Consider the following 12,444-nt stretch of genomic DNA (forward strand, 5'->3'; position numbering starts at 1 on the left):
GATCTGCATGTACAATTACTGTGATAGTGTATTTCAAGCATTTTAGATTATTTCATAATATATTTTTACTACTTTTTTAGAAAACAAACATATTACCCTCAGTGCATATGAAATATTCAGAAGTATTGCTGGTCATTATTACCTTTAGGTAAAATACAGCATTCTCAGTAAAACATGAACTGTACTAAACACAAAGTAAAATTACCTAATTTTTCAGATTTTCCTTGAAGTGTCTGCATTCTTCTCTAATGAACACTGATAGAATTTGGGGTATACTACAGCACCTACATTTATGCTATTATGTGTATTTAATCTACATCATTAGTGTTTTTGAAGTTTTAAAACAAATATTCACTGACATATTCAATACTTATAGAGCTTGTTTATTACAAAAATCTATACTTCAGTGTAATAAAACCATTATTTCAATAGTCTACAGTGACATTATAAAATCATGGGGAATAGAAAGTTATAAACTGCCAAGATTTGGGTATATTATATCATATCATATTACGTGAACACATACCCCCACAGACATCATTCTCTGCATTTTCACACTGTCGATCATCACATTCACAGTTTTTGCCATGAACTCTGTTGTCTCCTGGAGGAAAACAAGTGCATTGGCCACATTCACATCTCCCTGTAAGAATAAACAATTGTTAAGCGTCATTATTTCAGTAAAGTAAAATAAATGAAACAAAAAAGCCAAACTTATTCTACACCCTACCCCTCAAAGACAAACTAAAAGTCACTCTGCATTAATTAAAGTATGCACATAAAGCCTATAATTTTTTTTTTAATACTTTAACGAAAAAAAAAAAAAACACCAAAAAGCTGTCCCTCCTCCATGGCAACCAGAAGCAAAGTATATTAGCATTATATCTTGGTGGAGACAGTAACAATAACCATCACTGGCATGGTATGTTTTTCATACCTCAACTTTGCATAACAGAGCACATGCTTAACTGCATAATTAACCTTGGTAACTGACCTAAAACATTTAGCACATACCTCAGAAATTCCAAAATGAATGTGATTAGAAATATACATAAATAGTCTATACACTGGGCTATCTAAGATGGTCTCTATTAATGTAGAAACAAAACTCTTCAAATACTCGATCATGCATTCAGAAAGCAAAAATCCCTATAATTTTTCTTGTCCAGACCTGAGGAAATACAAGTCAAAAGCACAACCTCTGTCAGAGTCTTCCCTTCCATCAACCTGTTCACAGGAGAACTCCCCAGAGCTTAAAGGGGGAATAGACTCATCCAGCCTCCCACAGATCTGCCATTCCAAAGCCCTCAGAGCAGTGAGTATTGAATGTTCAGATGTGAAAAAAATTAAGATCAAGAACAGTCTTATGTTGTACATATAAGAGAAAAACTCAATTTAGGGTAACATTGATTTTGTTATTTCCTAACTTCTAAGAGTTTTCCTTTGTATTTTTAAAATGGTTTTAATACAGTGGCACTGTGAGCCTGCTCTAAATATGACACAAACCATGGATCAAAGTAAATACATTTGATGGTCTTGGGAAAAGATATTGTGTGCAAAAAAGGGCCACCAGAGACACAGATTAGGATGCAGAAAAGCCTGTTCCTCTTGGTCTAATTTAATAACAGCATCCGTGAGACTCAGCCTGGGCCCAGACGCTGCTCTACTGACTACAGAACCCAAATTCACAGTAGGAGCAACTATAGATACATAGCAAAAAAGATCCTCCAAGCGCAGCCTTTCATTATGTACCCAGACAGATGAGCATGCACAATATTTTCTTAAGCATTTGCTGAATGGGAAAGGACTGTTAAGGAGAACCTTAGTAGGGCTTTCCTAACTGTAGGTTTTGTGACAATAAAACTTTCTAGGTCAACATACTGCCAGATCATTCTAAATACTTTTTTTATTTTTTTTTTTTCAACTTCTAACCTTAATTTATTACATTTTTTTTTCCAAAAAAACACCAGTCTAATTAACTTGGAGTAGGGGGGATCTTATTACTTATGGAAAAAATTCTCAGCTAATTTTATAGCTGTCATACTCTTCATCTTCCCAAGGAACAATGTACATTGCACTTTTGAGCTGACATCCTATGTGTCAGGATTCAGTCTTGAAGGACATTTTATGATCAGCTTAAAGTACAAGATTCTTAAAAAAGACATGCTGATAGAGACAATTAACAGCAAATGCTTCATGATACCTTTATAATATACATAGTTTTAAAACTATGTTGCGTTGGTAATTATATGAGGATATTTGTTCCAGAAAGAAATGTATTATAGAAAGTGCATCTACCACATCACAAAATACAGTTGTATTTGGTAATCATGTCAACATTTAAGATATGATTGTCTACAGAATCATTGCTGTTATTTGCCTGCATTCTCTAAACTACAATTATTTGCCAAGGAAAGCTACATTAGAAACTGGGAAAAAATAATTCCTTGGTACTTAAATATACAGAGACTTTTAGTGACTCCAACTTGGTACTGTTTGGGGCTCTCACACAGTCTCTTTCTATGCATCCACCTTAGACAACCTGGCTACTTTTAAAAAATGTCACATTGCAGTGTCCCAAAACACAATCAGTCACCTGTAGGCAGACAGATACCTGATGAACAGGACCCATCTCTTGTGAAGACTTTATAAATAAATAAAAAATGCCCCATCTTTAACAGTGGTGTCGTGGCCAGCTAATGCTATAATAAGGAGGACGCCTGAAGGACAATAAAAACCAGTTTAAGCAAGTTACTTTGAAGAGAGGACTCAGCAGAGTTGGAAAATCCTCCAGAGGGACAAGCAAAGGAAAGTTCTGTAATGAGGCTCCTGCATGTTCTGTAATTAAGCATTACCTTCTGTAATGCTTAATTTAATAAGTCAGAATGACCTGAAAGCCCAGTGGCTGGGCACTTGCACTGGAATGAGAACAGGTTCCTCTCAGTCCCTGCTGCAATTAATATTTATTCATTTTAATGTGCAACAGTTTCAGTGAGGAATATCCCATCCCTAGGCAGATAGGGTACGTTTTTGTCATGTAAGAGATAGAAACTCAGGTTGTCTTCTCAAAATCAAGCACAAAGGGGATTTAGGCCCTACTTTCTCAAGCTTCTCATCTTAGCTGATGAATAAAACACCAACATATAGACTGAAAAATTCACATTCCTTGTTGATATATGTGCCTTGTATTTTATTTTGGCTGGCTCACACCTAAGTTCAGGGTATAATTTGGACCATTAGACTGCGGACCTCAGAACTGAAAGTGTCTTGAAACTGCACAGAAACCTCATTCAGTAAGTGCTCTGGAAAAGGATTTCTCTGAGCAATTTTTTCTACTTTTAAATATTCAAAGATATAGTTATAGTAGTTTAGTACACCGCTGCTGAAATTGGTACTCAAATTATTAGTTCATCATTCTTTTTATTTTACAAACATGACAAAAACACTACGAGGAATGTGAGAAGGGAATTTAGTGGTGGCACTAAATAATTGCAACTTTATACTGGCTTCAAAAACATATTTTACCTCCAAAAGTACTGAGATTTGGTAAGATTATGTAAGGTGAGCTCACACTGTGGAGATAACAAATAACTGAAGTCCCACTGTTTATGAACAAATAACTACATAGAATGTAGCAAAATATAAACTTCAAAGGCTCAGTTTATCACCATATAGATAAACAACAAAAAATAAACAGCATTCTGGAACAATAAATTTCAGGTTTCTTCCCTGGGAAAACTAGGATAAGATGTTTGCATGGTAAGTTTGCTTCAGCTATATTACTGCTTTGTCAGATGAATCTGCTACTGAAGTAACAGAAGCCACACCTCATTCTGTGACCTTCTTCTCTTAGTGATTGTGATAAAATACTTACTAAACCAATTCAATCATTCAAAAGTAATTTGAAGCTCACATTATACTGAAAAGGGATCAGCACTTTACTAAACCTACTCTTTCTTTGTCTAGAATAATAGGTTTACCATAGCAACCTGATTATAGAGGGAAAGCTACTGCCAAACACATCCTAAATTCTCTTTAAAAGCCAGGGCATACAGAAACAATTAAACACAGGAGGAGACTGTAATATTTTGCACCTTCTCAACCATCTGTGCAAGAGCTATGCTTTCTGAGTAAAAAGAAACAAGTTCAACTCAGACATTTTATAGCAAGTGGCTTCCTCTCCTCCTCACTGAACTGGGAGAGTACATTTCATCAGCTGATGACTTCAGATGAAGGAAGCTTTATGCTGGAGGTTGTATTATCTATTGGTATTGAAAATCTTAACCCATTTATTGCAATGCAAGATTCCAAAAGTACAATAATTATACAAGACATTTATTTGTCTATAGCCTTAATATTTCCTCACACTCTTTCCTCCCATTGATGTCAATAAGAGTACTAACTTATTACCAATACTTTGAAGACTGAAAAAAGACCAGCTCAAGGTGAGGATTTTCATCTTTAAAGGGAATTAAAGTGCCACATCTCATTTAAACACAGAAGTTTGTTAGATAACTGACTCTACAATTCTAAAAATCCATGCCTTAAGCATTTTGCTTTTGCTTTTATTTACCATTTACCACAGCATTTTTTCATTCCTCTTGCCCAACATTTATGAAAGCATAACTAAAATAGTGCCTAGACTCACATTAAACCTGCTCCCATGCAAATTGCTGTGACCATTAGCTGCACACATTCAAACCAGTTTCCAGCTGCCTATATAGACTGATCGAAAGTGTCTTTCATACAGGTAATTTTCTTTTTAAAACACCGTTCTAGACATATATCATTTGCATAATAAAACATTCTTACCATGTTTTTGCCACCAAAAATATCAGGAAGAAATAGCAGTAACTTTCAATGTAAAAATAAACACTGAACATAATACGATGTACTTCACTGTTTTTTCCTGTCTATAACTATACAACATAAAGGATTTTTCTGTGCATGGTAATGAATTTTTATCTTCTAAATGCAAACAAATAAATGAAGTTGTTTTTTTAAAAAAACATTATTTTTAACATGTAGGGAATATAGCACCAAATTACACTGAATGTGTAAAAGCAAACCAGATTCATTGGTACCTCGGACAGATGGTGTTTCAGGCTAGTGATAAGTAGAAGGGAATGTGCCTGTAGGAAGGACTTTTCTGCCCCATGGCTATCCCAGGCTTAACATCTGAAAGCATTACCTATCAGAAATTGCAATTTCTTTGTTATCAAGCAATCTCAGGCAACCTGAGCACATTCAGTAAAGCTGCTGTGTCTTGCTGCCAGCAGAACCTATTTCATGCTGGATGGGAACAAATGATCTAAAATAATGCTCACAAATGGCAAATCAGAGAAGGGGGATGGGAAGATTTGTACAGAAGATCACAAAGTTTCAGGGGAGTGGGTGGGGGGAAGCATATGTGACTTAAGGACATTATAGATAGCATATAGCAGCTTCAGGTAAGCTAAACGAAAATTCACTGACTGAATGGTGGAGGGGAAAAAAAAGACCAGTAAAGGAGAATACCAGTACCACAAAATGGGCAAACAAAATGCATCACTTGCTGAAAATAGGATGGACAATCTCATCACGCTTTGCTCATTCTGAGGCATTAAGAGCAGTGCGATCCAGCTGAGCTTGATCAATGTGGAGAAATTTATAGACTCAAACAGAAAGTAACTATAGACTTCTCAGTGGGCTCACATTTTATTTTGCATGTCCTATTCTCAAAATGGCCTGGAATGACTTCCCACACCTAGAATGGCTTTTCATTTAAAAAAAAAAATAAATCATATAAAAGTATTGTACTGACTAGACAAAAAATAATTCTGTTAGATGTGGAGGGATCCCTAGCTTTTCAAATGCTGGTAATTCTTGGACCTGGTTGGTTGGATGATTTATGAGGTGCCGGTAAAAGTGAACCTTTGGAAGCATCTTCAGTATGTGCAAAGGTGTCCTTGGAACCTCTTTAAATACCTGAATATCTGGCTGATCTCACACACACTATGAAAATCTGGGCATTAGTTTATTACAAGGATTTTGGGCAAGTGAGAGCAATGTTGTACTTGTAATATATGAATAATGTCATCTGCAACCTCTAGTTATGTTGGGAAAAAAATGAGTTTTCCTCTTTTAGAACAGCTTTTTGAACTTATGTCAGTACAGTTCTGTTTGTCTCCAGGGCTCCAACATGTCTGAAGTTTTATGACAAAACAGCTAGATGGGCTAGCATAACTCTGGTGCTAGCTCTTCAGCAAAAGGAGTTCAACATCTACATGAAAAAAAATAAAATTCTCCTGCTGGACTTGAACACTTCTTTCAGTACTGAAAGTGCTGGTTTACCATCTCAGAGGAAAGAAGAACATCAGAGCTCTTAAATGTGGTTTATCCTCTGTACAGAGTGTTCAGCTGTAGCTGCAGAGTGAGGAAGGTGCACTGTGCTGCTCATCACAATACTCTGATCTTCATCACAGGTACCAAAGTTAGTTCATTCCTGGTGAGAAGCAGTGGTAGGAGCAGACACATGTATAAGATTTATCAGTAACGTGGCATCCTGGCTTTGCTCTGCTCTGTACCTTATGAGTATTTGCAGGAAAGACAGAAAGTCAACACCCCAGGAGAGTACATCTTCTACAGCAACTTCCTTGCATTTGAAACATCATATGGGAATATTGATAGTTTTGTATTTTAACTGAAGCTACAAAACCACAAAGGATTTCTTTTCTCTCTGGGCACAGGCTTCCTCTATTAGTCTGTTGGGGGTTTGTGGTTGGGGGATTGCTTTTGTGAAGAAATTCTGGTGAAAACTGAGGTTTGTACACAAGGTTTAAACAACAAGCACTTTTTTTTTCCTGTGGTACATTGTGAAAAATAGAATTGTGCATTTATGTCCTCATACACAAGAAAAGTTGTGCTGCAACTATTACAAGAACAACTACTTATTTGGATTTGGGTTGGGAACTAACTTTCTGTTTCTAAATCAATACACAGAAAGCAAACATGCCTTGAGTCTGCTCATAAAAAAGAGATTTTTTAAAGAGATAAAAAAGAAATCTGATCCAAGACCTCAACTACAGATGTAAAAGCTCTAGAGAAGAGCTTAACTGGATCATACAGACATAAAATGAAATGAGAATTGCTTTAATAAATCGAAATCTCCAAACTTCAGATTTTTTACCTACTTTTTTTCAAAAAATTTGTACACTGAAGCGAACTTTTTGCAGGAAGCTCTGAGATTTTTGTTTAAATAGCATGAACAGTAGCTAAAGCATGTAATTGGGTTAAATATCTTTATTTTCCTTAGCCTTACTAGGCACCTCTCAGATGCAATAACTGCATCAGCTACTATATTCAGCACCATCAACAGGTCTGAAGTAACTGCAATCAACCAACTATTATCATATAACTATATCACACACTTAGAAGACTTGTGTCTATAATTGGTAACTTTTTGTTTCAGGTTGCATTATCTCACCTTAGGTCCAGATGTGGCTTCAAAAAAGGCCAGGATACTTTCACTGATTTTTTATATTGATACAACTGGTTTTATTTTAATTTCCATATCACACTTGGAAAACCTACTCTAAATCTGTGTTAAGTGCTCAGTGACACTGGGACATCCAGTGCCACATGGAACACCATAGTCCCACGTGAAAGGACTGGGAACAGGTTGAAAGGTTTCACAATGCAAGGAGTTTCACAGTGGCTCTGGGGCGTTTCCTGTGTAGTTTCTCTTATCCTTTTCCTTTAGGAGAAGGTACCTAAAGTCCCATGTCTGCTCATCACCTACACTCAGTGTCTTGCAATGGCTGTTGATATAAAAATTAATTATTTTGTTAAAGCTGCCTGAGACTTCCCAATATTGTATGTATGTTTTATGAAATTGTTCACTAGTACAAAGTACCAAGCTGTCCCTCACATAATAGGGTGTGTGAGTTTTTTCTCAGACAGAAAATGTATACTTCTTTTAATCTTTTGAAAACTGAATTGCTTTATAATGTGAAAGCATATTGGAAAAGGTCTGACAATGTGGCTTTTCCGTAAGGGAGAGAAAAAAAAAACAACAACAAAAAATAACAACACAGAAAATAAATATCCCTAAGATAAAAACCCTGGAGAAATAAAAGATGTTATCCCAAACAGCAGAACTTTCACAACAGCGCAAGCAACTAAATGTCCAGGATTGTAAAACTGTAAAACCAAGTGTTATGCAAGAGCAATTGCAAATGGCTGAGACTTGCCCCTACCCCCCACCCCCCACCCCCCCCACCCCCTTCTTTAGTACACACAACATGTATGACTGGAAGCCTAATTGCACAGTTGGCATATGGCATCTGAAGTAAATGGTCTTCCTTTGTGACAGCCTAATAGTGAAATACTTCTTTACATAAATCCACTCAACAGCACCACTTTACAGATTTAGCATCAGATAGTCTTTTACAGCTCTTGCTGATCACCACTACCGATTTGTATCTTCTTTTCCATGTTGCTTTTCATTTTCTTTTTTTTTTTTTTTTTCCCTCCTCCTTCTCTTTAAACATTTGGGTAAGAAGCGCTGCTGCGCTGCTAGTTTCCTTTTCAGATTGTTAACTTGTTGACATCTGCTATCATTAAACTGGCATGTCTCCTCCATCTGCCTCCTCTCCGTAGCAGTGCTTTGAGGATACACTCACTGAAGGCTGCTATTGTGTTTCTGCATAGCCAACCGGGAATTTCTAGGAGTTCCAGGAAAGGAGTCATCAAGAAAACCACTGCTCACTTTGCAAGAGCAGGATTTTAGCCATGCCTCGCCCTTCCTGGTGACATCCTCCTCAGGTCTCCCGCTGGGGGCATGCACTTGGCAATTCACTCTGTATTAAGGGGACAAGTAGGAGTATGAAGGCAATTACTGCTCTGTTTGAAAGAAATGTGATAGTCAATGTCACCACACAGAGAGATGTGTGAAGAAGGCAAGAAAGAAGGTGGCAAAACACTTTCTAAAGAAATGTGTTGTTACGGTAGAGAACAGTGGAAGTAGAAGAGGAGGAGGAGGAATCCATGGCAGAAAAAAGATAAAAACTAGACAGCATGGCAAATGTCACTCCAAAGATGTAAAACCCCTAGATTTCAGCAAGCCATCACATGATTTTTTCCTATCCTTCCTCCCCTCTCCTCTTCTTTCACCCCAATAAAAATAGTTCCTCTTCCTTCCATTAGCCTTTTTCTTTTCTGGTTTTCTCTCTGCAGGTATGGGTTTTTTTCCTCTTTCCACTTTCTCCAGTGGGTCCTCCACTCCTTTAAAATGTTTCACCTCTGGATACTAAACATTTTGTACTTGTACAAATCACCTTCTCTTTCAGATCACCCCATGTTACCTTCTCTAGCTTGCACTGAGCTCTGTCTTTTCATCTATTTTTTCATTCTTTCCCTCCAAAATGCTTTCAATAACTCAGACTACCAAGAAAAGTAACTGTAAAGAGATGCCAATAAATCAAATAAAGGATACACAGCATTTTACTAAACTAACATCTTTTCCATAGAATATGAAAAATGAAGTTGTGTTTGATTTAAAGGACCTGACCTGAGAATGCTTTCCCTTCACTTTGACAACTATCAGGAAAAATAAGTCTCATTTCCCTTTCAGTCTGTCCAACTGTTTGATGTTTAACATAAGCTGCTATAAAATATTTTCTAGCAAAACCCAAACATAATAAAGAGGCACGATCCAACAGTGAATGATATATGAAGCACAAGGACGTTGCTCAAGAAGCTGTTATGGCTTTTGAGCCATTTACTTTATACATTTGACTGCCTTATCATCCAGAGGATTGACTACTTACCCCTTTTTTACATGATCTGCCATGTAATGAGTCATAGCACTAATTCCACAGAGATATTTAATTTGCAGATTAATTTACTAGAAAATGTCAACTGCTTTGTGGAAGTTTAATCACTAAAATGTTAACCTTGTTCACTTCCTGCTGATGCCTGTTGTTTATTAGGTAGTAAATTTCAAGATATTTTAGGGTTGTAATACAAGCCTATCTATTAAAACATTTAAACTCCTAGACACTCTGCTTTTTGAAGCTTTAGCCAAGATTTAAGAGCTTTATAATGGCAAAACAACAATATGAAAAGATTCAACTGCATAGCAACCATCAATATTATTTGCAGACAACAAACTGCTAAGTTCGGAAACCATGGCAACAAATGACATCACACCATATCTACCTTATTGATTAGCTTTCACCTCAAGATTTTTTACAGAAATGAAAAACATTACCTAGCAACCGCATCATCTACTCAGTTGTTCCAAGTTAAAATGCTCTTACCCCTCACTTGCAGGCAAATTTTTCGGTTTTGTTGCCAACTGGCCAGATTGTGCACTAGCCTCTTGTTACAAGGCTCTCTATTTAATCTGTTGTAAAGACTCTGCCTTATGGCTCCTAAAATCTTTGCCCAAAATATAATTTTGTCTGTGAAATAATGCTTCTTCTCAGTGGCCAAGAAGGTTGGCTTTGAGGAAATGCAGGTAATGTGTAATGAGGGGATTAAAGGCATGATCATAGCAGCTTTTTAAATGCAAACTTTATCTGTAGAAAACCTCTCTGATTTCAAGTATTGGTAGTAAATTTTTCATTGCAGGTAACCCTGATTTCAGGAAGAGTGCACAGCAATAACAAAACTGAGCCAAGAGTTATCAAAGGAGACCAGCTAGTCACATTATGTATCACACAACAGCTGTACTTGTTTAAACTTCTTGAAAGTAACACCTGAACTCTTTGTTCACCTGCCTTGGTACAACCCATGAGCAGGCAAGGACACTGTCTATTAAGTCCGAGTTAGAGAGAACAGGTATAATTATGAGCTTCACATATTTGTACTCAGACTCCTTGGAAGACCTGAATAGAACCCAGCAATTAAAGACATCAGTTTTCAAGCTAGTCAAAACGCATGCAACAAGTAATTAAAGCCTACCGGTGAGGTCATGCCATTCCTGCAATGTCTGCCACGGAAAAGACGGATTTGTGATCAGCCTCCAAACCTTCCTGACAAATACAACAGTACTTTGAAACACTAAAATTAAGGCATTTTATTTTAATTAGTTAAGCAACTGCTGTGAAGTGCCTAAGACTGAAACAATTGCCTATGCATTAATATTGTTGCTAATTCTGAGAGCAAGAAATCAGGTTTTTCAGCGCGCATTAGGCCCAAAATTTCTAGAAGGATCACTGCTAAATAAGACACATGCTCCTGGTGAGATTTCTGCTTTGACTGGAACTGACCTTCATTTTGCCAATCAGTCACAAGCAACAGCTTTACCTGTGTGCTTAAGCTGGAGATGCAAAACACAGCAGTCTCACTGTGCGGCTGCCGCCCCTTCTTTACCACCTGCTTTCTTTCCCAACCCATGCTGCCACCAGCTACTCCGTGCCTGCTCTCAGCAGGACAGCCCACCAAAAACCTGACAGTGAGGAAACATGTCTGGGAGAGCCTCAACCCTTGGTCAGTGTCACCCACTGCACAGGAGAAGACGCGCTTGAAACTGAATGGAAACTAGGGACCAAGAAAGCATTTTTCACATCAGTGCAGGGACTGCTATACAACCACACAACATGAACTTCTGGGGGTGCCAGGGAAGGTTTGTATCTCACAATTCTTCCTACTATTCCTCTCTCAAAAGAGGGAGGGAGAGAGAAGAAACAGTCCAACATTCCCCAGAAAGCATTACAAGCTCTCCAGCAGACGGAGAATTTAAAAGACATGACCAGTTATTAGGCCCTTGAAAATTTTAGTTAATATGATTTTGAGGGAAAACAGTCACATAAAATGTCAGTAATATGCTCAATATTTAATATTGTATCTCTTTGGTTTTAAGGATATGGCTACAATTTTTTGTCTTTAAAAGTCTGTTTAAAAAGTGAGAAATTTATCAACATTAATATATGGAAAAAAATCAGATGAAAATAAGAATAACAAAATGTCAATTTTTTTTATAGCATCAGAAACATTCTGAAGTCAAATGAAGCAAAAATAGAAAAGCTAATGTCTATTATATAAATCAGAGAGTAAGAGGATCTTTTACAACTGATTAAAAATGTTAAGACTGTAAAGCCTGATAAGTACTGTAGGGAATTCTATGCTAAATTGAAAACATATCTCCTCTTCTGTTTTGGAAATAAGTATAGATATTACAAAGTACTGCTTTGTCAATCTCCTCAGTCATCATGTAAGAACACAAAGACTTTCTACAGAACAATTGCTTTATTAAATATTTACAAATTCATCAGAAATTAGATTGCTGGCTAAAAAAGCAATCCTTTCAAGGAAAAAGCAATATTCACTGCAATAGTTTCTAGCAAAAAGTATCTGCCGAGCAAAAGAACTAAGAAGAGAAATCTGGACCTAGCCAGTGTACTGAGCAGTTTTATCTTTCCAGGCAGAGAAAGAATGCATCAAAGCCATAAGCTTTGA

The 12,444-nt window shown here is 36.9% G+C and overlaps 1 protein-coding gene across 2 annotated transcripts in view; it reads right to left on the reverse strand.

Moving 5' to 3' along the window:
* The window catches only part of ITGBL1 (integrin subunit beta like 1), a 145,268-nt gene that overhangs the window by 22,915 nt on the left and 109,909 nt on the right, over nt 1-12,444 (reverse strand). For both annotated transcript variants that reach the window (XM_055803050.1, XM_055803049.1), the window contains one exon: nt 527-643. In XM_055803050.1, the coding sequence (XP_055659025.1) occupies nt 527-643 (117 nt within the window). The remainder of the gene's footprint in view (nt 1-526; nt 644-12,444) is intronic.

Source organism: Falco peregrinus, chromosome 4 (genome assembly GCF_023634155.1).
Source record: "Falco peregrinus isolate bFalPer1 chromosome 4, bFalPer1.pri, whole genome shotgun sequence".
NCBI classification, from domain to species: Eukaryota; Metazoa; Chordata; class Aves; order Falconiformes; family Falconidae; genus Falco; species Falco peregrinus.